Source organism: Tursiops truncatus, chromosome 7 (genome assembly GCF_011762595.2).
Source record: "Tursiops truncatus isolate mTurTru1 chromosome 7, mTurTru1.mat.Y, whole genome shotgun sequence".
NCBI lineage: Eukaryota > Metazoa > Chordata > Mammalia > Artiodactyla > Delphinidae > Tursiops > Tursiops truncatus.
In genome coordinates, this window is record NC_047040.1 from 94,657,917 (window position 1) to 94,683,041 (window position 25,125).

At 47.3% G+C, this 25,125-nt stretch overlaps 1 protein-coding gene and 1 pseudogene across 4 annotated transcripts in view; one reads left to right on the forward strand and one right to left on the reverse strand.

Moving 5' to 3' along the window:
• The window catches only part of MGAT5 (alpha-1,6-mannosylglycoprotein 6-beta-N-acetylglucosaminyltransferase), a 362,902-nt gene that overhangs the window by 218,191 nt on the left and 119,586 nt on the right, over positions 1–25,125 (reverse strand). For 3 of the 4 annotated variants that reach the window (XM_019925446.3, XM_073807768.1, XM_073807769.1), the window contains exon 3: positions 5,839–6,221. In XM_019925446.3, the coding sequence (XP_019781005.1) occupies positions 5,839–6,079 (241 nt within the window). In that variant the 5' untranslated portion in view covers positions 6,080–6,221. The remainder of the gene's footprint in view (positions 1–5,838; positions 6,222–25,125) is intronic. The other variant, XM_019925447.3, reaches the window with a different exon arrangement.
• On the forward strand, positions 12,007–12,367 carry LOC117312983 (histone H3.3-like; annotated as a pseudogene).

Consider the following 25,125-nt stretch of genomic DNA (forward strand, 5'->3'; position numbering starts at 1 on the left):
TAGGCGATGGTGGTTTTCCACATCACGCAGCCCTCCAAAAAACAGTCCCTTGATCAGATTTGGAGGAACAGAGGCAAAAAGAAAAAATTTAAACAATAAACCTTCACAGGCTTATCCAACGTAAGTGTTTTCTTCTTTTTCATAGGAGAGGTGGAACGAAACACACGGACAAGCCCTTGTCCGACTCTCAGATCGTCACCTAGGTCCGCAACGCAGGATGGGGGCTACATTTTTGGAGCAGCCTCAGGCTGCCACGCCAGCATCACAGTGAGGGGCCCCCCCCCCACTGACTTCTGAACCAACCCTAAGCGGTGTTTATGTCTTGGCAATGGACATCGCCAGGCCGACAAGGGCCACAGAAGCCCAAAGCTGCTACCCCCTCGCCAGCAACCAAAAACTCCCCCCTGGTTCTCCACCCCTATGTCCTTAAGGAAACAGAAAGAACTTCCTTCCTCTTGAGCTCCCTGTGGAGGTGACAGTGGACAACAGGTCAGGGTCACGGCCGGCGCCAGGTAGGGGCAAGCCAGGCCAGGCTCCCTTGCAAGAGCATTCGTCTTCCTCATCTCCTCCGCCGCTTCCATCACACTGAGACCACAGCCTTCAGGGCCTCGGTACCCATGCCTTCTTCCTGATTCTCCCACATCAGCACTGGCCACACTGCCCTGTGCTCACCTTGTTCTAGCCGCAGCAGCCTCTGCTCTGCTCTTGGAGTGTGCGTGAGGCCTTAGGACCTGGCACACACCCTGCTTCACCTCAACCTCCCGCCTCCCACCCCACCCGGCAGCTCCTGAGCATCATTTGGGCTAAAACACACCTCCTGGGCTCCCCTGATGGCACAGTGAAGAATCCACCTGCCGATGCAAGGGACAGGGGTTCGAGCCCCGGTCCGGGAAGATCCCACGTGCCGCGGAGCGGCTAAACCCGTGCACCACAACTACTGAGCCCACACGCCTAGAGCCCGTGCTCCGCAACAAGAGAAGCCACCGCAATGAGAAGCCTGCGCACCGCAACGAAGAGTAGACCCCACTCGCCACAACTAGAGAAAAGCCCGTGCGCAGCAACGAAGACCCGACGCAGCCAAAAATAAATAAAATAAAATAAATAAAAAATAAAAGACACCTCCTGGGAGAGGCCTTCTTTGATCTTCTCCTCCAAAGTAGCTCCTCAAGTACTTTTTAAAAAATCCCATCTCCCTGTGTCATTTTACTTCCTGGAATTTACTGCTATCTGTCATTCTCTTGTTTATTATTTCTCCCCCCAAATGAGTGCAGCCTCTGTGAGAGCAGGGACCCTGTCAGTCTTTTCCCAGCTGTACACACAAAGCATCGACCGCACTGACAGACACGAGCCCACGGCACAGACATTGCCCAAAGTGCCAGGCTGGAAGGATAAGAGCCAATCCCGGGGACAGTCTAGGCCCAAGGAGTTCAGGGAACCAGGAGACAGGAGGTAAGGCAGAGCAGGTGTACAGACCTGGAGGACAAGGGGGAACCAGGCAGCAGGGAAGCAGAATATTGGTGGGGGGCTGGCAGAGAAGCTGAGGGCTCATAGCTGCTTCAGCCTGAGCTGGTGACCAGTCCAGGGCAGAGCGTCCCAGCGCCCAGAGAATCAAGTAGGTGAGAAAAGTCAAGGTTAATGAGGTGCGGATGTACCCCTGGGTGGGGGAGGGGTGTCTCTCATCACCCTAGATTTCTATTCCTGCTAATTTGAGAATACAAGTGGACCAGGCCTGGCCTGTTAGATAAGAGGTGATCACTGGGCATCAGAATTTGGGTCAGGCCATTGGAGACAGAGACCAATTCACCTCAGAAACAAGCACAGCATTGACTGGGCGAGTGACACCATTCGGGACGCAACTCCCGAGAAATCACAGACAGGCATGGCCCTGCCACGCGGACCTGGGAGATGCAGCGGAGGCTGAGCGACAGACAGCTCTGGCCCCCATGCTCCTCCCCGCAGTGATAGAGAAGCACCCAGAAACGCCCTCCACACCCCAGGAATGAATGCTGCGACTGTTTCACACAGGCTGCCCCGGATATCTTCCAGGCACTACTTCTGAATGACCATATCCCAAAAGAAAGTCAGAAGTCTCTCTTCAAATCACCAGAACGAGGATGGAGGAGGGGGGGGACACCATTTGGAAGTTCTTCTACTGTTGTTTAAGGACCAGTCAAACGAACAACCAACTGCATGTCAGAGACTGACAAACATTTTTGGCAAAGGACCAGACAGTAAACATCTTAGGCTTTGCACTCTGCAGCAACTACTCAGCTCTGGGATTGCAGCACAAAAGCAGCCACAGACAACACATAAACCACGGGGTGCTGGGTTCCAAACCCATATGAAAACAGGAGGATCCGGCCCAAGGCCATGGGAGTCCTGGGAAATTGTTGAGTCAAGGAGGGACACGATCGCACGAGTGTTTTAGAAGGAACTATGGGGACTACTGAAAGATGGAGTCAGCACACTTTAGATGTTATGTGAAATAAATACTGGTGCTGCCACGTCGCTCTGTTATTACAGTTGTTATAAACAAATGGCAGTGTTTGTGTTTTAAGGAAACTTTATTTACACAGACAGGCAGAGCTCCAAATATGACCCACAGGTCATGGTTTGCTGAACACTTCTGCCCTAGCATCTCAAGTCAGGAATTTTAATCTAAAATCAGCTACTACGATTTTTCAAACACCTGCCACAGCTACTTAAGACAAATTTGTAGCACATTAAGAGCCTCTGATTATACCAATATGGGTTGGGAGAAGGAAGAGGTTTTTTTTTTTTTTGGTCTATTAACTGGATTCGTTCAAACCAGACACAGGTCCCAGCCACAGAGGGTTAGCTCTTCACTGGTCCAGAGCAGGCATCCAGGCAGTGCTCTGTACATGGGCTGCATCTGTGGCAGAAAAAGAGACTGCACACCAATGGCTCACGCATCCTCATCCCCACTCCACCAGCCCAGCTAAACCACTGTACATCCATCCGGCAGTCTCCATACTTCCATCTGACACATAACATCACCACCAGAGCTGCCTGGCAATTGACATGCCCACAACTGCTAGTGATGGATTCCAGGGGAAGCACACTTCATCAGAATGGCTCTCCAGCTTTCCAGGACTGGCTCTGGACTCTACCATCTGGCTCAATCCCAGTTGCTGATACCAAGAGCTGAGAACCAGGGAGAACTAGCCTGGCAAATTTCAAACAATAAAATCCAGTTATCTGCTCCGTAAGAAGATGCTGTTAGATGGGGTTTGCTGTTTCCAGTCTTCGTGCAGTAGTTCTCCAAGGTGGGGAGGAGGGAAATTTTGCCCCCCAAGCCCAGAGACATTTTTGATGCTACTGGCATCTAGTGGGTAGAGACACCAGAGATGCGGCTAAACATCCTACAAGGTACAGACAGTCCCCCACTCATAGAATTATCTGGCTCCAAACATCAATAGTGCTGAGATGAAAACCTATGTCTGGGTAAGACTTCATCACATGATGATTCCCAAACCTCAAGCACTAACGCACAGTCCAATTAAGTTCCTGAAACTCAGCTCCAAAGACCACTTTGATTGGCATGTCGAGTTGATGAGATGAAAGAGAAAAATACGTTAGAGGTGCCGATGGGGCCCGTTTGGTTGTTTCTTTGTTGTTTTTGAGGAGAATTATTATTTTGCTAAGGTTCGTCTGTAAACGGAGGAAGTTGAAATAAATTTCTGTAGTTTCTTTGAGCTCCAAAGTCCTTTGATTACAAGCATATACAGTGGTTCATATTCTAACAGACTACTCTGGGGTTTTTGATATCTTTCTAAAAAACATACTGCCTCGGTCAGGCTGAAAAGCTAACACCAGATCACTGCTCTTTAAGAGTGTGGAGGAAACCTACCCTATGAGATGCTTAGCAGTACACAAGAAATAAAACTGGTCGAAACAACTAGAAAAAATAAAGTCTATAAATTTACCATTCATGTGGCTTCTTACTTCCCACGGTAACGGTTTGAGAGAGACCGAGATAAACAGAAGGAGGAAGTTACTACAGGACTAGACCTCTTTCCCTCCAAGTGTTAACGTGGAATGCACTGAACCAGAAACTGAAAAACAGCATCGGTTTTACTTGTGACATTTACTTGTAACCCACTGGTAACACCAACGATGATAGTTTGCTTTCTCTTTTTCTGACGGTTTACCTATAACATTTGGGAATTATTACAGAAGATCGAAGTCAATGAGTAATTTAAAACGTACCCTCTGAAAAACTACCTAGCTGTTTTTCAAGGTCAGCTCTCAAAGAAGTCTCATTTTTTGATCCATTAGATTGAAAAAGGTGACATTTGATTTAGACATATTAAAAACCAGTGCCTACAAATCTTGAAGGAATAGATTAAAAGCAGACTGTGTGATCATTCAAATAGTAGGCACTGAAAAAGAATGTCCACATTGTATGTTAAAAGCAATCATTTCCTCCTTACCAACAAATATATATGTATATAATTTTTATATCTATATATTTATAAAATTAAATTAACTAATTATATATATAATTTTAAAATAACCGAGTTTCCTGGATCCTTTAGAAAAGAAAAAATGTATATGTAACATTGAGCATGATCTCCTATGTTTAAACTCAAGCTTCAACCTGTGGCTACCATTTTATTTGACCTCTACATACTTCAAAGACCTTGAATGGGTCACAAAGTAGAACATCGAACTTTCCCACCTTGCCCAACCCCACTCCTCTATCTGATTTACAGTATACCTCAGATCTCAAACCGTGAGGCCACTGAAGTCTCCCTTCAATGACCAGAACTGTCACTGCCCAGTAACCAAGGTCATCTTCTGTGGATTAAGTCCACTCCAATACTCGGTGACCACAGGAGGGCTGGGACTTGGATTCTCCAAAATACAGTCTGATCTAAATTTCATTTGCAACTTTCGTTTTGTATTTGTGTGTGTATGTTTTTGTAAATATTTTATTTACACAAACATATATATACATATGTTTATGTGTATATATATATAGTGTGTGTATACACATATTTCAGAAAGATATACACTGAAATGTTAATTGTGATTACTTTCTACAGTAGTAGATTTATATGTGATTTTCCTTTTTCTTCTTGATTTTTTTTTGCTTGTCTACAGCTTCCAACTTTTCTATATTAAGCCTAACTTTTGCTGAAAGAAAAATAAGTAATACTTCATATGTGTATTTTTTTTCACTCAACGTCATTTCAAAACGGATTTCAAGCACCTGACAAAAAAAGCAACGAGTACAGAAAGATTTCTTTCAAAGCGAGGGCAACCAGAGACCAGAGCAAGACACAACAGCGGTAAACTCTAAGGAAGCCAAAGGTTAAAACTATCAGTCAGCACGTAAGCCCTGATGTCCCTGCATACTGGCCAGGGGGAGGCACACGTTCGGCTCTGAGTTTCTTGGCGTCCGTAGGACATTCTTCCCCACCCTCCTTACCTCACGCCCACCAGTCCTAATTAAGGTTTGTTTAGGGAACGATAATGAGAAGATTTTTCTACATTCCCTGATCATCCCCCCAGATGAGATCATGCAGTCCAGCAATGTGTCCAGGGACGAGGAGGCAGCTGCAAATACAACCAACAGAGCGCCAACTAGGAAGCCCCACGGCCCCTGGCGCTAAGTGTCAGCGTGCACAAGAGGTCAGAATCTCCCAAAGGGCGTAGCTTTAACTTGCTAAAAGTGTCCCTCTGTGGGCAGTTTATCGCCATGAAGGTAGCGGCGAGGGATATACTCAATCCATGACCAAGTCTGAGAGCCTCTGGGGTCCCTTGGAGGCAAAGCCACACTCAACGGAGGAGCCCCGGCAGTGTGGTGCTTACCGTAAGCTGTCATGACCCCCGCGTAGGGCCCATCCACCACATTTCTGTTTTCTTCTGCCAGCGCCTTGATGTACCTCTTGCTGAGGTCCAGGATCTGTTCCCGAAGCATGGAGCTGCTCTCGGGCTGAGTTCTCTGCTGGATGGTAAAATGCAAGAGCATCATACCCCAAATAAAGCCAAAAGTCACGAGGAAAAAGCCCAGCTTCTGAGAGGACAGCTTCCACGGAGTAAAGAGAGCCATTGCTCTCTGGCAACTTCACCTGCCCCGGGCTCTTACAGTGTGGAAAGGAGACACAAGTTCATGGTGTAGGCTGGGCTTGTGGGTTTCTCCGTCTCACTCGGGCTCCTGCGTCAGCCGATTTCCTTTCCTCGTTTCCATCCTGCTGTGAAGAAGGGGGAAAGTTAGCAGAGTCTTGTGGCAAAACACAGTGAAATAAACCAGAGCCTTGTTTTCACCCAAATAGCTCTAAAATGTGAACTTCCTTTTTTCTTAATCTGCCAGTTCCCTATCCTATGTTATGATTCGGGATCTGTAAATGGAGAGGGGAAATCTGGCTGGGTGATGAAAAGCTGTACAAATACGGAGGCGGGAAATGTGTGTCTGCACGTGTTCACAGGTGTAGCAGGGCTGTTCCAGTCTGGACCAAGTTCAAAACAGGAAGCTTGTTCTGCAAGGTGGGGAGGAGATGGAAGGATATTTCACTGAATGTCAGCAAAAACCCAAGTGGAGGGTGGAGTCTCATCACCACCCAGCACTTCTGTGCCTCTGAAACTTGAACTTACAAAGTCATCATTATGTGCTCTAGCAAGGACAAGAGCCCGCAGCTGGAGAGGCGAGCCAGAAAGTGGACGCCCCTGGCGGGTAATCAGACGAGGAAAGGGGAGAGGGCCCCCCGTATTACTTAAGCACGGCCAGCTTTCAGTAGCAGTGTCCACAGCTGAGCTGAATGCCTCGGGGCCACCAGGTGGCCTCGCCCTAGGCACCAGCACAGAGAGGCTGGGCCAGGGGTACCCAGCCGTCTTTCCGTGCTAGCTGCCACAAGTGACAGCTGCACCACACTCCTCCCTTGCACACTTGAGCACAGGAAATGCGGGGCACATGATGGCCTGCTTTTTTGTGGTTCTCATTTTCACTCACACCATGGGACAAAATGCGAGGTTAAAAGCCATCGTTTCAATACGAATGCAGCCAGATCCTACCTGGTACCAGCACAGGTCGGACAACAAATGGCACCGCGTTTTAAGCAAAGGCTGAGCATGACCTCCTGCGAGGGACTAACCCAGGATGTATTCAGAGTGTACCTATGTTTCAGATCAAAGGATTCTTCTTCCTAAGCAGCCTAAGAAGAAATGACAATGGGATCCTGGGACAGTTAGCTTTCAGCATCTGCGATGCAGCGGATCTGTGTCGGTCTTCCTCTCTCACTCTTTTCCTCGCCTATCAACAGAGTCATCAGTACCTGGTAGTACCTCTACTGATAGTAAATGATAAATAAATTCTAGTTATGTCCCAGGCACTGTGATAGATGCTGTTTGTGCCTTAGTTCATTGAATTCTTGAAAGAGTCCTATATGGTAAGAACTATTAATGTTATCATGTCTGTTTTATAGATGAAAAAACAGTGACACAGGGAGATTAACTTGGCAAAGGTCAGCCAGCTATGTGGCAGAGGAGGGATAATCTAGGGATAAGCCAGCCCAGGAGTCAGTAAACCACACCCTGCCTTCCAAGGCCATCCTTCCTCCCCAGTTTCTTTATGACCAAGAATGGTCTGTACATGCCTAAAGGGCTGTGAAAAGCAACAGAGACTATGTGACTGAAATCTTATGTAGCTCAAAAGCCTAGAACATTCACTCTTGGCCCTTAACAGAAAAAGTTTACCAACTGCTGAATTCTAGGTCAGTGGTTCTCAAAGTGTGGTCCCTAACTCAGCAACAGCAGGAGCATCTGTGAGAGATGCCAGTCCTCAGGCCCCACCCCAGACCAACTGAATCAGCAACGCTGGCAGGGAGGGGTGTCCAGCATCCTATGTTTCAATCAGCCATCCAGGCGATTTTTTGTTGTTGTTTTTTTGCCTGCGTTGGGTCTTCGTTGCTGCGCGCGGGCTTTCTCTAGTTGCGGCGAGTGGCGGCTGCTCTTCGTTGCAGTGTGCGGGCTTCTCATTGCGGTGGCTTCTCTTGTTGCGGAGCACGGGCTCTAGGCGCAACAGGCTTCAGTAGTTGTGGCTCACGGGCTCAGTAGTTGTGGCTCGCGGGCTCTAGGGCACAGGCTCAGTAGTTGTGGCGCATGGGCTTAGTTGCTCTACAGCATGTGGGATCTTCCCGGACCGGGGCTCGAACCCATGTCCCCTGCACTGGCAGGCGGATTCTTAACCACTGCACCACCAGGGAAGCCCGTCCAGGTGATTTTGATGACCACTCCAGTTTGAGAGGCCTGGATGCAGGCAGACGGATGCCGTCACGATGCCACACCACCGCACTGGCAATCAATGTGGCGGGAGCTCCCTCTGGGACCCCCTTTATCACATAAGTTCCTCTGGTCCATCGCTCTCCACTGTGATGCTCCTCCCCAGTCTGAAGTTGTAAAACACTTGTCTGTCTACCTTGCTTTTTTTTTTTTTTACCAGTTTCTGTGTAGGATCCATGACATCCTTTAAGAGACTCCCCCGCTTATGTTTTCAGAGACAGAGAGTGACCCAAGGGGCACAAATAGAATACCTGTTGACTGAATGAGCTTGTCACCCAGGCACTGTGGCACTCCATTCAGCCCCTCTAACGTGGGCCAGATGAAAGGCACCTGCCATCCACTCCTTCTACAAGGATACACTGAGCAAGGACCCACTTGTTGTCATCAGGCCCTGGGGACTGAACTGGGAACGAGATAGGGCTCCCACCCTCAAGTGGCTGACGCTTTAGAATCCACCCTTCTAACCGGTGCTTAGTTCCCCAGGAAATGTCTGCACTTCCTTTTCGATAACCCACGCCGCTTACCCGATGTCACCCCAGGGCTGAAGGGATTTTCCCAGAGCAAGTAAACGAGGTGCTGTACCAAGAAAGACAGTCTCTGGTAATTTTCTTTTGCTATTTTAGGAGACAGCCGCACGTGCAGACAGGAATTACCTGTCAGCTTTCAGATAGGAAGCCCTGCTCCGCTTCCTCGATGAACCCCCCTGAAGAAGCTCCTCAAGGCTGCAAAGTTTAAGCAAAGGAAAGACCAGGCTCAAGAACTGAGCAAGGGGCTTCCCTGGTGGCGCGGCGGTTGAGGGTCCGCCTGCCCATGCAGGGGACACGGGTTCGTGCCCCGGTCTGGGAAGATCCCACATGCCGCGGAGCAGCTGGGCCCGTGAGCCATGGCCGCTGAGCCTGCACGTCCGGAGCCTATGCTCCGCAACAGGAGAGGCCACAACAGTGAGAGGCCCGCGTACCAAAAAAAAAAAAAGAACTAAGCAAGGACCCAGTACAAGGTGGTGTGCTTCTCTGCCTTGACCTTGGGGACAGTCAGGACCACCCAGGTGGTGCATTTGAGGGGCAAAAGGATGGTCAAGAAACCCAGTCGTGGTTAAATTTTTGCAGCTCAGAGACATAAAAATTTGGAGTGAAAATCTCTAAGTTCAGAGCACAGTTCTGACTATTGAGGGCCCAGATTTTAAGTGACTACAGAACTGCCAGAAATATTCCTTTCTCCGATGAAATCCAGAGTTTGAAATAACAGCATCTATATCAGCACACACACACAGAATTAAATTGGAATCCATCTCTACAATTCCTACTAGAAAGAAAGAATTTAAAGAGACTTTTCAAAATCATCATTAGGGAGACATCCCTAACTGCAACAGTAACAGGACAATAACAGAACAGCAACCCATACCAGAGGGTGCTGGTGCCGTGAGAGGACTTCATGATAATTATCAGTCATGGCTACGATATTAATCAACAGGCCACAGAACAACAGTCATCAAAATGCTGTCAGTCGGGCTCAAAATCTGCCTGCCTCCTGATCTCCTAGCAAACAGCTGGGTCCTCTCCCAAACTGGATTCAGTAAGGCACAAAGAGGGCGACACAGTGTACCTCAAAAGGTCTTGTTGCCAACCAGAGTAGCGACAGCCCAGGGCCATGGCTTCATCTATCCTCCTCCAGTAAGAAGTTTGTACCAAGTCTGTTCCTAATATGTTACGCTTCTAGATTCATCACGGACGCTAATCACCCTAATATGCATCTCCTCTATTCTTGTACTTGTGAGCAGCGTGCACTTCCTCCCTTCCCATTCACTCCTCAACGAAATGTGCGATCAAAGATCTGTGGCAAGGACGATGCAGGGGACGTGGGTTCGTGCCCCGGTCTGGGAAGATCCCACATGACGAGGAGCGGCTGGGCCCGTGAGCCATGGCCACTGAGCCTGCGCGTCTGGAGCCTGTGCTCCGCAACGGGAGAGGCCACAACAGTGAGAGGCCCGCGTACAGCAAACAAAAACAAAACAAAACAAAAAAAAAGATCTGTGGCAAGGAAATGCATCTTAATTTCAAAAATAAAAGTATATGAAAAACACTCAACATCATTAGCCATTAGGGAAACCCAAATCAGAAGCACAATGAAATACCAATTCCCATCCATTAGGATGACTATAGTCAAACAAGACAGATAAGAGCAAGTGTTGGTGAGGATGCAGAGAAATGAGAACCCTATATATCCTGTGGGTGGGACTGTACAATGGTGCAGCCGGTGTGGACAACCGTCTGGCGCTTCCTCAAATGATTAAACAGACAGTTATCATAAGACCCAGCTAACTCCACTCCTAGGAATTCTCCCGAAAGAAATAAAAGCATGTGTCCACACAAAAACTTATACAACGTTCACAGCAACATTATTCATAATAGACAAAAAATGAAACAACCCAAATGGTCATCAACTGACAAGTGGATGACCAAAATGGGGCAAACCCATACAACGGAGTTCTATTCGTCAATAAAGAGAAATGAAGCACTGATACATGTTACAACATGGACGATCCCTGGAAACACCATACTAAGTGAAAAAAGGCAAAAAGGCAGTCACAAAACACAACACATTGTATGATTCCACTGATATGAAATGTCTCGAATAGGCACATCTCTAGAAGTAGAACTTACAAGAGTAGTTTCTTAGGGCTTGAGAGGATGGGGGATCTGGGAGGTGACAACTAAGGCCTAGCCAGGTTTATTCTGGGTGGTAATGAAAATGTTCTAAAATGGACTGTGGTGATGGACGCACAATTCTGTGGATATTCTAAAAAAAAAAAAAAAACCAACACTGAATTATATACTTTAAATGGGAGAATTGGATGATACGTGAAACATATCTCAATAAAGCTGTTATGAAAAAAAAAAGCAAGCAAGCAAGCCCACCTCCAAAGTTGGGGTAGAAGCTGAATTTGAAGACAGGCAGATAAGCCTCGGGGGCGCGCTGTGGCCCCAGCAAGGAGCCACCCTTCCCCCACTGCCCACAGCACAGCCAAGGTAAGGTTGTGCCCTTACTAAGGGCTGACCACAGGCCCAGCGCCAGAAGGAAAGTACAGAGAAATGTGCCACCCCGTTTACAAGACACAGCTGTCCTTCCCAGCTCTGGATCAACCTCCCGGGCCACGCTCTGAGGCAAGACCTGCTTTGCCTGCCGGATGCCAATTTCTCAAACCACTTGAGGACGCTCTCAAAAACAGCCCCATGCCAATGGGGTCAAAGCCAGACTGATGAAGCAGTGAAGAAGTTCCGTCAGAGGCCCACCCACCATCCTTGGAGGACCACTTCTTACATCAGGACCTGTGTCGTCAGAGGATGGATGAGGCTGGAAATGCCCATCCCTTCAGGAGCGATGTCAGCCCCAACCAGAGAGATGTGATCTTCTCCTCACTGCCCACAGGACAGTCTCGACACAGCTTGCCGGTCCCACATTCCCATGGGTAGCACTGCTTGAACTGTCATTCACACACCTCTGCTGTCCTACTACGGACCACCGCATCTTCCCACCTGTCTTTAGATGGTGGCTGTCAGGGCCTACCTCTCGCCTCACCCTCCGCAGCAACATTCAAGAAATCCTAATTGTGTTCGCAGCCGCCACCATGCGGTGGTCGCTCTCCAACGCCAGCGCCGCTCCAGCCGAAGGAGAAGATGGTAAGGGAGGAGGTCTCTATACACCATGGCTCGTACAGAGCCGACTGCCCGCAAATCCACCGGTGGTAAAACACCGAGGAAGCAACTGGGTACGAAAGCTGCTCGCAAGAGTGCGCCCTCTACTGGAGGGGTGAAGAAACCTCACCATTACAGGCCCTGCTGATTCGCAAACTCCCCTTCCAGCGTCTGGCGCGGGAAGTTGCTCAGGACTTCAAAGCAGATCTGCGCTTCCAGAGCACAGCTCTTGGTGCTTTGCAGGAGGCAGGCGAGGCCTCTCTGGCTGGCCTTTTTGAAGACACCAACCTGGAGCTATCCATGCCAAATGTGCGACAATTATGCCAAAAGACATCCAGCTAGCGCGCCGCCTACATGGAGAACGTGCTTAAGAATCCACTCTGACGGGAAACATTTCATTCTTTAAAAAAGTATATTCTCTTCTTCCTGCTATTGGTAGTTCCGAACGTTAGATATATTTTTCCCATGGGGTCAAAAGGTACCTAAGTACATGACTGTAAGTGGAAAAACGGGGGGCGACAGAAATCAGGTACCGGCAGTTTTTCCATTTTCATGTGTGTGTGAATTTTTAATATCAATGCGGGGACATGAAGCATTAATGCAAGTCAAAATGTTTCCGCGAACAAGTTTCAGCAGTTCAACCTTGTAACAATTATAAATAAACCTGTTAAATTTTTCTGGACTGTGCCAGCATTTGGATTTTTTTTAAACAGGTAAATTTCTCACTGACTGAAACTAAATGGTGTTTGTAGCGTTTTTATCATACAGTGGATTCCATCCATTCACTATACTTTTCTAACTGAGGTGTCCTACATGCAGGTACATATTTTTAATGTTGCCTGTCTTCCGTGCTGTTCCTGTAAGTTTGCTATTAATATACGTTAAACTATAAAAAAGAAAGAAATCCTGAGTCTGCTGTGTTCATCCACGTTGCCTTGGAAACCCCGCCCCTGTCTCACAACTGAACCCCACATCCTGCCTAAAACCTCCCCTGGCTCCCTGGACTGAGGAGGGCGCATCCTCCTTGGAGCACTCCCAGCAGTATGTGCTCTTTCTAAAGAGCTTACCTACTGCTCTGTCGGATGATCTTTTCTTTCATTTCTCCGTGAGCTCTCTAAAGACAGGAAGTGCCAGGAATGGGACTGCCTTGCACACCGGGGATGGTCATTATGTGTTTGCCAGATGAAATAACAGGATGACGGGGATGAGATGATGAAACACAAATGAGCAGTGACCTCCAGGGCCACCTCCTGGTGTGAAGCACAAAGAAGCCAGGCACTCTGAGACTGTAAGTTGACCTCACCTTTTGGGAGTTTTTAACCCTAAGACCTGTCGCATAGCAGTGAAGGATCATTATGCCCTTGACTAGATGGGGTTAAACTAAAGGGGATATGGTGGTAGATGGGTACTAATGGGGGGGGGAGGAAAAACAGCTTCAGAAGATAATTCTAGAAGGGGCAGTGACTGTGGGACCAAAATGATGTCCAAGACAAGGGATGAGAGGGGAAACAAGTTGAGGGGAACTCTGGGGGAGACTGTTGGTTTCATCACTGGGTATCCGAGATGGTGACAGGAAAAGATCAGAAGGGTGATGAGGGGTAACTGAATGAACTCCCCGTTGTTTAAAGCATCTTCTCTTAAAACAACTGGTTAGAAAAAGTCTTATACTATAGAGATTTTCAACAAAACTTCCACATACCTCTGTATGTGGAGTTTGAGCTTTGAAATCCTACAGTAATTTGCTCAGGAAAATTAATGCTTGGCAGTGGTCTTGTTCGCTAATTTTTTTATAAAATTCAGGTCCACATATCTACTCATGTAAAACTGCACAACAGCAAACACTATGAGACCCCGATTAAATGCTAGATGAGGGTCAGTCCTAAACTGTAAGTTTCAAAGACATGTGTCTGATCACTCCTAATTATAAGTAGCAATAAAAGTCTTTAGAGAATGCTGATGACTCAACTCTGAAACAATTTCCTACTACTTCTCTTTCCAGCCTCAGTACAAATTTACATTAAGAGCAAGTTAGAGTGCTTGGAAAACTGTGTTAAAACAAAAATACTAGCCATTAACATCTGCTATCAGGGTGAATCTGGACTTCCACTATCTTGCAACCAAAATGCGGCACAGAAATCAACTGTGTGCTAACCCTGACACGAGTGCACACCACTCCCGACTCTGCTCACTAGAGCAGCTCACTGGCCTAGTCATCGACTTTAAAAGGAAGTAGGATAAATTAAAATGTATAAAGTACCTTCATGCAGACTGGGACACTACATGAGATCTTGCTTAGGAACACAATAACCAAGCACAAACTCTTGATTCACAGAGAAGGACACTGAGGTCCCGAAAACGTTATGTTTCCAACTGGAGTCAGAATCAAACCATAACTCAAGGTCTGCTTCCTGATCCGATTTGGTCTCCACCACACCAAGCTGCGTCTCTCAGCTGTCTGCAGAAACTCAAAATGGAAGAGACGTATCAATATGAAACACCAACCAGAAACCACAGTCTGGTGACAGTAAGGTACTGTGAGTCTACTGCGATGTCCCCCCAACCTCGAGGAGATGGGAGAATCAGCAGATGAAAGGAAGAAAAACATACATTCACGGAATTACTGGTGCAAGGCAGGCAGATGGCCTAGGCTGGGGTGGGAGTCTGGCTCTAAATATGGTGTGTTCTGTACTTAAAAGGAGAAACTGAGCAGGAGGGAAGGACAAGCAAAGCAGGCTTTTCTTCCAAAATAAGCCCAAATTCCTGGGAAGATGCTCCGAGGCTAGATGCTCACTCCCTGTACGGCTCGGTACCGCCAAACTGAAGCCAGCCCCCAATATAAGGTGTGAGTCCTTGACAGCTGTGCTAGCCACGAGCTCTCCTCTCAATCTGTGGGGCAAAGGAGCCCAGGAACCAACGGTGGTGGGGATACTGCTGGAACACGGACGGACGGGCCCTTTCTCTTCCACTTTCCTGACTCGGTTCTCTGACAAATTCTGGGCCTTTATAAACAGGAAAAACACATTTGAAGTGAAAACAGCGTGTTCTTCTTAAACAAGTCTTATCTTGAGTCACTAACCAAAAGACACCCGCTAAAGCAACACACCTTTGCTATTCTCGAGACGGGGGGAGAGGGGTGGCTGCCTGCTGATGCCTGGGTCAGATGAATGCCAAGGCCCGTCCCTTTTACTTCGTTTTTTTTTATTTTTTGAATTCTATTTTATTTTTATACAGCAGGTTCTTATTAGTCATCCATTTTATACACATCAGTGTATACATGTCAATCCCAATCTCCCAATTCATCCCACCATCATCCCACCCCCTGCCACTTTCCCCCCTTGGTGTCCATACGTTTGTTCTCTGCATCTGTGTCTCAATTTCTGCCCTGCAAACCGGTTCATCTGTACCATTTCTGTAGATTCCACATATATGCATTAATATACGATATTCATTTCTCCCTTTCTGACTTACTTCACTCTGTATGACAGTCTCTAGATCCATCCACGTCTCTACAAATGACCCAATTTCGTTCCTTTTTATGGCCGAGTAATATTCCATTGTATATATGTACCACATCTTCTTTACCCATTCGTCTGTCGATGGGCATTTAGGTTGCTTCCATGTCCTGGCTATTGTAAATAGTGCTGCAATGAACATTGGGGTGCATGTGTCTTTTTGAATTATGGTTTTCTCTGGGTATATGCCCAGTAGTGGGATTGCTGGGTCGTCGGCTCATCCCTTTTACCTTTGAAGGGATCAAACCAAGACAGTCCTGTGCCCAGTTTGCATTTATTAGGCTGCACTTGCATTCTTGGTGTGGGCGGGGAAGGGAAACAGCCAGCCCTGCCCACCTGAAGCAGGATCGGCCTTGCAGCTACACTGCTTGCTAAGTGTAGTTCAGGGCTCCATAACTGGCATCAACAGCTAAGTAAATTTTCAAACACTGTAATAAGGCTAATGACTCTGTATCCAGAACAGGCCTTCCTTCCCGCCCCCTCTGTTCCATCCCACCCTCCCCTCCCTCCCAACTGTCCTCTGGTCACTGTGCCTGTGGTCATGTCCACTAGGGGGAGCAGAGGGGCAGGGAAAACAGTTGGAAACACACATGGATGAACTGTATTCTGACTCTGCCTCTCAGGCAGGAGGTGTGCACATTATTGGCAGGTGGACAAAGGAGTGAGAAGGAAGCTGTCACTTCTGGATAAGAATCTTCCCGTGTTCTGTAAGTGTCATTTACCAGGCTCACAGGTTGTTCACAGTTGACAGAATTTCCCATCAACAACAAAAAAATGAAACCACAGCAACGCTAAGAATTCTGAAAACATCTACTAAACCAAAACAAAAAGCACGGGTCGGGCTTCCCTGGTGGCGCACTGGTTGAGATGCAGGGGACATGGGTTCGTGCCCTGGTCCGGGAAGATCCCACATGCCGCAGAGCGGCTGGGCCCGTGAGCCATGGCCTCTGAGCCTGCGTGTCCGGAGCCTGTGCTCCGCAACGGGAGAGCCCACAACAGTGAGAGGGCCACGTACCGCCAAAAAAAAAAAAAAAAAAAAAAAAAAAAAAAGCACGGGTCCCTGAAAAATGAAATAAATCCATTTAATCCAAGGTGTCTCGATTCTTGGCACAATTGACGTTTGAGGCCAGAGCATTCTTTGTCACAGGGGGCTGTCCTGCGTGCTGTAGGATGTTAGGCAGCATCCCTGTCCTCTAGCTACTACACGCCTTTAGAGATATAGGCTATTAGAACCCGCCACCACCAACTGTGACAACATAAATGTCTCCTGACATTGTCAAATGTTCCCTAAAGGATAAAAGCACCCAGGTTGATAACCAGTGCTTTAGCCCATCAGCAGCACCTTACCCGCCCCATAGGATGAGGCTCAGGGAAGGGCAGCCCATAGGACTAGATCGCAGGGCAAGGAGAAGCAAACCAAGTAAACTCAGGAGCCAGTCACCAGCCCTGAAGATGCGCAGGCTCAGAGCCCTGAGCTAAGACTAGAGGCCACAGAAAGACGAGAGGAGGGCGGATTCCTGATGCTGCCCCAAGCTGACTGACCATGAGTCTCATTTTCTTCCACATCCCTCAGTGCCAACACTATCCTGGCACCTGCCACGGAGTTCATGCCTGGGCTGGCTATGCCCCCATGTACTAATTAGTATATGTCATTGACGCTCCACTCCACAAAGATCCTAGTCTACAAATCAAGGTACAGGGAAGAAGGCTTTGAGAAGACAAAAGGTGGATGATGCTACATCAGACAGTCTTAAATAGAAAAGGATTGTCATCTGGCTTCCAGCCCAGGAAACCATGAACACACATTGTGACAGGTCGATGATGACTCTCTAGGAAGAAAAAAGGAATGGTCTGTGAAAAGATCACACGGTGTGTATATTCGTTAGGTAGGTCTCCTTGATGTTGGATGAAAAACTCAAAGATTCGCTTCCACTCAGAGCCAAAGGACAGTAAAGCCAAGGAATTTTATGGGTTTTTTCCTCTGAGGATCAGACTTCCGGCAACTCCTTATACGTAGAAAACACCCACGAATGACAACAGGCCCCAGATGGCCCCAGTAATCAAGAAAACCAGAGTCACAAAAATCAGCAAAATTACTTCCAAAAAATAGGACAATGCCCTGAAGATAAAGCTCATTATTCAACAAGTGCTCCCCAAACCCTACAAGTCAATCACCCCAGGACCCCACTCCTCCACCTGGAGAGCAGCACACGCTGGGGCTGGCTCAAGAGTGTGCACTGTCTGCAGGAACGGGACAGCCTTTCAAGCACGAGATTTGATAAAGACCAGCAGGTTTAAAGTTTTTAAAAACTAGCTGGCGGGGACTTCCCTGGTGGCGCAGTGGTTGGGAATGCACCTGCCAATGCAGGGGACACGGGTTCGAGCCCTGGTCCGGAAAGATCCCACAGGCCGCGGAGCAACTAAGCCCGTGCACCACAACTACTGAGCCTGCGCTCTAGAGCCCACGAGCCACAACTACTGAGCCTGCGAGCCACAACTACTGAAGCCCGAGGGCCTAGAGCCCGTGCTCCGCAAGAGAAGCCACCGCAATGAGAAGCCCGCACACCACAATGCAGAGTAGCCCCCGCTCGCCCCAACTAGAGAAAGTCTGCACGCAGCAAAGAAGACCCAAGCAGCCAATAAATAAATAAATAAAAACCAGCTGGTGAATGAGAAGATGAGTGCACGCACGTGAACATGCACACACCATCAGCGAAAGTGGCCACTCAGAGGCTTATCAAACGTAAATGGTTTAATGAATTTCCCATCACTTCTAAAACGGGGTTATAGCAAATCCCCAAGGAATGCAAAGCCCAGGCTCTGGCAGAACCTAGGTCATAAATGCCCCCAGTCTGAATTTTCTTAGGGAAGAACTCAACCACCAGATGCTTACTTGTCCCTGAATTTATAAATGAAGGTCAAAGCTAAAATGGAGCACCTCAGGAGAGGTCCCTGCCCTCAGAGTTAAGGATTGCCGAAATCCAGGCCTCCAAACAGTGATACACTTAAGAATCACCGGGGCTCCTTTTTAAAAAAAAAAAAAAAAAAAAACAGCTGCCAGGTCTCACACCTCAAGATTCTGATTAACTTGGTCTGAGGTGCGGCCCAAGCCGGGGTATTTTTATTTAATACACAGGCAAACATGATAACTATTACATTCTTGGAAAGATGTCTTTGCTATCATGTCTATGGGTCCTATCTAGTGGGATCCAAAACATGGTCTAGCCCACTATTTAAAATGATAAACTCTCTACTCTGGACAAATGCAGTCGAACTGGCTTATTAGACAACCTACATGCAAGGCACTCTGGTTTTCTCCTCAAAGAATCATGCGCTGGTCTTCTCAGATGAATGCCCACGAAGCCCTGCCCAAGGAGGCAGTCTTTCAGGAAGAGCTAGCCCACTACAGAGCCCTGTTAGACCTCTACACCATGGAAGGACTTGTTGGACTGTTAGGGTTTTTATTAACCTCTCCTTGGCATTTGGCTCCAAAGATGAGAGATTATCTGAGGCCTCAATGTGTACCAATGCATCTAGTAACCAGCACCTCTATAACCTTGCTACTCAAAACCTGGCCTGCGAGGGGCTTCCCTGGTGACGCAGTGGTTGAGAGTCCGCCTGCCGATGCAGGGAACGCGGGTTCCTGCCCCGGTCCAGGAAGATCGCATATGCTGCAGAGCAGCTGGGCCCCTGAGCCATGACCGCTGAGCCTGCGCGTCCGGAGCCTGTGCTCCGCAACGGGAGAGGCCACAACAGTGAGAGGCCGCGTACTGCAAAAAAAAAAAAAAAAAAAAAAAAAAAAAAAAAAACTGGCCTGCAGGCCTGACCAGCAGAACTGAGATGAGCTGGTGGACTGTTAGAAATCTCAGGCCCAATCCCAGACCAACCGAATCAGAACTGGTATTTAGAATGCGATCCTCAGGTATTTGTTTGCACATTAAAGTTTAGAGACACATTGGTTTTTTGTTTTTTTTTGTTTTTTTTTTGCAGTACGCGGGCCTCTCACTGTTGTGGCCTCTCCCGTTGCAGAGCACAGGCTCCGGACGCGCAGGCTCAGCGGCCATGGCCCACGGACGGGGCCCAGCCGCTCCGTGGCATGTGGGATCTTCCCGGACCGGGACACGAACCCGCGTCCCCTGCATCGACATGCGGGCTCTCAACCACTGCGCCACCAGGGAAGCCCAGACACATTGTTTTTTATCTCATCCAGGATACTAAGAATGAGGGCCAATCGGACACTACTTTCCAGTGGGGGGGGGGGTGATGGAGAATGTGGCACAATTCTTCTCCTTTTCATAATGTGCAAAGAACTTAATGATTTGGTATTACTTCTGAATAAACTGGAGACACGTCAGGAAGACCGGCTGTCTTATAGACATTCTTTGAGTTACTGTTAAGATGCATACCGCTGAGATGAGAATGACCTCTGCAGATGGCAGGGTTTTATCATTGTGAATTAGGAGTGCTTATAAGACAACTGGCCATGCTTTCTAACTGCAGGATTTTGATCCATTTTGCTAAAATCCAAGACACAGTGTGGATCCATGTCTTCCAACTTTAACTCCGATATAGCAAATAACTCTATACAACGAATCACTCTATGCAGCTACCCATCATATACTCTGTGCTGCTCAAAGTCAGATATCAGCAGGGGGTTATTGGGCTTTTGTTATCTTTTAATTGCTCAAGTGCGCAGTTTAGAAAACCTGCTTAAGGATCCTGACTATTGTCCTACATGACTTCAAAGTGAAACAGCCTTCAACTCAGGTAAGCATCCTTTATCAGGGTCTTAATTTTGCCTAAGATGATGTGAACCAATATTTAAGTTTCTAGAAATGCCTCTAATTCTGATATCTTCCGGGGCATATAACTAACTGACTTTATGGCCACTGAAAGCCTTTCAAAGCTTTGCTGAAAGAAACTATTTTTGAAAGATGACTTAAGTTCTTTCTGAAAGAAACTATTTGAAGGATGACTTAATCCATCTACTGTTCTTGATCGACTTTGCCCAACCTTTTGTAACAAACAAGCTCCTTTAACAGTCTTTCTTTCTCTCACACACATACGCATAGGCACACATACCATAGGAACTTTCTAATCCTTTAACTCCTATTTCATTTTTGAAACAAGATATTAGTTTATGAAGTTCATTTTGATAACATCTTTGTTCATGTGCAAAATGATTAATGACAAATTACCTTTTACCCATTTAGCGTGTAACACACAGCATCTAATTATGTAAGAAAAAAGTATGACTGGTCAACAAAATCAATTTCACAATTACAGTCTTATTAGTATACATTTTGCGTGGGGACCCAACGTCTATTCAAAACCAGAGAGCAATCTAATTACCGGCCCCAGCATCAAAACTAGACAGGAAACAGCCCAATGTTTGGATTTCTTGTATCTGAATTTGAAAACAACAAATCGAATGGTTTATAAAGGGAGGACTCTTTACTTCCTCTGGACACATTTTCATGCAGAACGTGTGCTCCATTTCCCAGGAAGAACCACAGAGGAGACTATTACTGCTCTTTCATCAGTGTTCACAGGTCTTCTTGGGGAGGAAGGACAGCATCTCAGCTGTGGCGCGGGGAGGCGGGGCATGACTGCTGGGCTTCCTGCCCTCAGGAGGTGCACTCCCCCTTTCCCTGCCCGCAGGAGTTAAAGAGGCGGGGCTTCCCTACCCAGCTGAGTCCACCCAAGGCTTCCTGGCAATCACCAGGGCAGCTGTGTAGATTTCTATCTAGGATGGATCAGAAGTCTTGCACCCAAGACCCATCTTCCAACTCAGCTTTGCTCTAATAAAGCTGGTTCTGTAATCTTCATCTGGCTTCTACTATTCTCTCTACTTCAGAACCCAGAAGGGAGGAAGGGTGTGATTAACTGGCATCTCCAATCCCCCATAAGTTTATTTTCTAAGTTTTCCATGTTTTGTTGCTAAGTATCAGGATAAGACAGGTGGTTTCCGGCAGCTATTTGAAAGCACTTCTCCACAAATAACAAATTCCAGGTGTATGAGTCTTTAATTCTAATAAATTAAAAGACAAAATGACTATCACAGTCAAAATATTTTCTCTAAATATTGATTTTTTAAAAAATACTGTAAGATATGCCAAAGGATTTCTGATCCGATGACTCCAACTTGTGGCTAGAAGGGAAGATAATCTGGAGGAAAATCGGCAGAATTATCAGTAAAATGCTCAATAATTTATACTTTGCCCTGAGTGTTCCTAATGCATCGTGCCTGTAACCAACAGTCTGTTGGGGATATACATATTTTTATAACATAGCATTTCCAAAAACTTCCTGGGTTGCTGGTACAGAACTACTAACCACAATGCAAGCTCTTGATAAATGCTGGCAGGCTTTCAAACTCTTCCATCTTAAAGTGGGATCGGAGATCATATATGTAAATATCTATTTTATTTAATGACTTTGAAAAATAGAAATGGTGAAAAGGACATCACCAGCATTCAGAATGAAAGCCTAGGACACCCTCAAGAACCCCCAGGGCATGAGAACCATCACATGGCAACTGCTGCTCTAGACATTTCCAAAATCTTCAAAGCAATGTATACATTTGACCTAAAATAGAAGGCAGTAAAAAGGAAATGGCCAGGGCTTCCCTGGTGGTGCAGTGGCTGAGAGTCCACCTGCCGATGCAGGGGACACGGGTTCGTGCCCCGGTCTGGGAAGATCCCACATGCCGCGGAGCTGCTGGGCCCGTGCGCCATGGCCGCTGAGCCTGCGCGTCCGGAGCCTGTGCTCCGCGACGGGAGAGGCCACAACAGTGAGAGGCCTGCGTACGACCAAAAAAAAAAAGAAAAGTAAGAAAGGAAATGGCTAGATAAAACATATCTCTGGGTTTACTGTAAACCTGACAAAGGTTTTTCTCATTCTTCTTCTTGTATTCAGAAGGACCTAGAGAAGAAAGTTCTCTTTCATCTTAGTATCATCTGGGCATCTAAACAACTGGTCGGATCTTACTCAATGACACAGTAAAATATAACTGACATTGCTTCCCCCTTCAAGAGAGTGGCTAGGAAAAGCTCAAAGCCAAATCACAGTTCACTTCCAGGAAGTAAATTGGTGTCTATTTTGTGTTTAAACCTCATTCCTGACTCTAAATGTCCTCTTATTTTCTCCCTGTTTCCCCATAATTTTTTTTTTTTTTTTTTTTTTTTTTTTGGCGGTACGCAGGCCTCTCACTGTCATGGCCTCTCCCGTTGCGGAGCACAGGCTCCAGACGCACAGGCTCAGTAGTTGTGGCTCACGGGCCCAGCCGCTCCGCAGCATGTGGGATCTTCCCGGACCAGGGCACGAACCCGTGTCCCCTGCATCGGCAGGCGGACTCTCAACCACTGCGCCACCAGGGAAGCCCTCGCCTTAATTTTAAATGTATTTTTATCTTCCTGTATTACATATTTTAATCCTTTTTGAAACATATTGTAGGTAATTAGTTAAACAAAAAGCAACAAAACTATAGCACATAGAATAATGGTCCTCCAAATATGTCCACATTCTCATCCCCAGAACCTGTTACATTACATGGCAAAGGGGGATTATGGTATCGATAGAATTAAGGTTGCTAATCAGATGACCTTAAAATAGGGAGATGATCCTGGCTTATCCCGGTGGGCTCACTGTAATCAAAGGATCCTTAAAAGTAGAAAAGGGAGACAGAGGGTAGGTCAGAAGGATACAACAGTCTCTCCTCAAGAACTCTCAGACTGTGTCCTAAGTTGTTTGCACAAAGCCAAGCATATCGATGTAACAAGTCTAGTCATTTGGTTTCTCCTGGTGACCTTTGGTTCTACTCTAGTGGTGAGAGATTAGGAATTTTAGAGGTCAGGAGGGTGTGAATGAAGATGACAGCACACAAACTAACAGCAGAAAAGGACCACAGTTTAGGGCCATTTGGTATAAGTGCCAGCAGCCTCTCAGGAGGGCCTGGGAGCATCACTCTACGATTCTGACCAGAACTGATCTTCACAACAATGACACTGCACCACCTCACTCATTAACAAGATGTAATACAGAATTCAGGGATATTTCTCGATAAATTCATATAGCTGAGCTCCTCATTTATAGATAAATGAGGCATGGATGGGGGGTGCAGAGGGAGGGAAGACTGTATGGTGAGATGTGGAAAGCACAGACGGGGTCAAATGTCACATGTGCTGACCACGGTGCTTCCCTGCTGGACCCTGGTTGCTACCCAACTACCCACTCTCTGAAGGCAGGGCTGTCCTCATCCTCACTGCAGTAAGAGCTGGCCGTTATCACTGTTAACACACATCCTCTCGGCTGATGAGGTCCCCATTTAGAGCGGGGAAACTGAGGTATGAACGACCGAGCAATGAAGGCCACACAGCTACCAGGTGGCAGAGCTGTTGAAGACCCCGGCCATCAGGCTTAACCATGGTTCTCGGATGCCTCAGCATCTATCAGAGAGCCTCACACCTCGAAGGTATCTCACTGATGAATAAATGGAGTGAGTCTGCAAAAAACCAAAGGGATTAAATCACTTGCTTGGCCCACGACAATAAGCACTTAATAAATTATCAGCTGCTTTCCACCGAGTGTTAGGGTTTTCCCCCAATTTCAAGGAAACCCTGTAAGGCAGCTCTTTTCAAATGAGGAGCTGGGGAGATATATAATAATCATCTGGAAAATGTTCAAAACATTTAGCCCTGAGCAGAGCCCTCCCTCATCCTCCTCCCCTAAGTTTGCTTTAGTCATCCTAGTTGGGCTTCAATTTGGGGATTAGAAAAGAAAACAATTTCCCAGGTGATCCTGCAAACACTCACTCCTATCCCCACACCACTCCCACCCAGCAAAGCATCTCTGCTACGAGGGGTCTTGGCCTTTACGACAGGGAGGGAACCCTGAACGGGTTGAGTGTGTAGCCTCACGGTGGAGACTTCATTTCAAAGGTTATGAGGGGGCACAACTAAAATTTATGTAATCAGCAAAGTAATTCCAAATATTAGAGCTGGGCATCCAGATATATAGCAAGGGCGTAAAAACACACGCATACCTTACACTGCAGAGGCTATCGGGAGGAAAATGGCAGATTACTAACACCTCCGTCAGGCAGACGTTCACAGAAGGAGCACGCGGTGTGCCCTCTGTGGGTCCACACGTTGTGGAGAAGACACCGAAGGTTCAAGAGATGGTCCCTGCCCTTAGAGACAAGTGCCTTCTCCACCAACCCTCCCACACAGCCGTGCAGAACACGCGAACTCAGGGCTCTCTCCAGGGCACCACACCAGGGGGCCCCAGAGGCTCAGGAGATGGAGAGAAGCCCCCCAGAGGTTTCAGAGACCCTGTGATGTAAACTGGGTCTCTTCCCTTCATTTCCCCTCATTTCTTAAGCTCCAACTAATGCCAGGCTCCAGGCTAGGCATCCGGGGATAAAGTTCTGGAAGCTACTGACTGCAAGCTGCAAGCTTGAGGAAGGGTACACAGCAAGAGAGATACCCAGTTTCTCTGCAGTTCTGGGGACCTGGGGAGGGTAGCTGTAAACCAGAGGGAGGGGACCCTGAGGCACAGAGTTCCAGGACTCGGGACAGTTTTGAATGAGTCTCTTAACATCTCAATTTGTTTCTGTC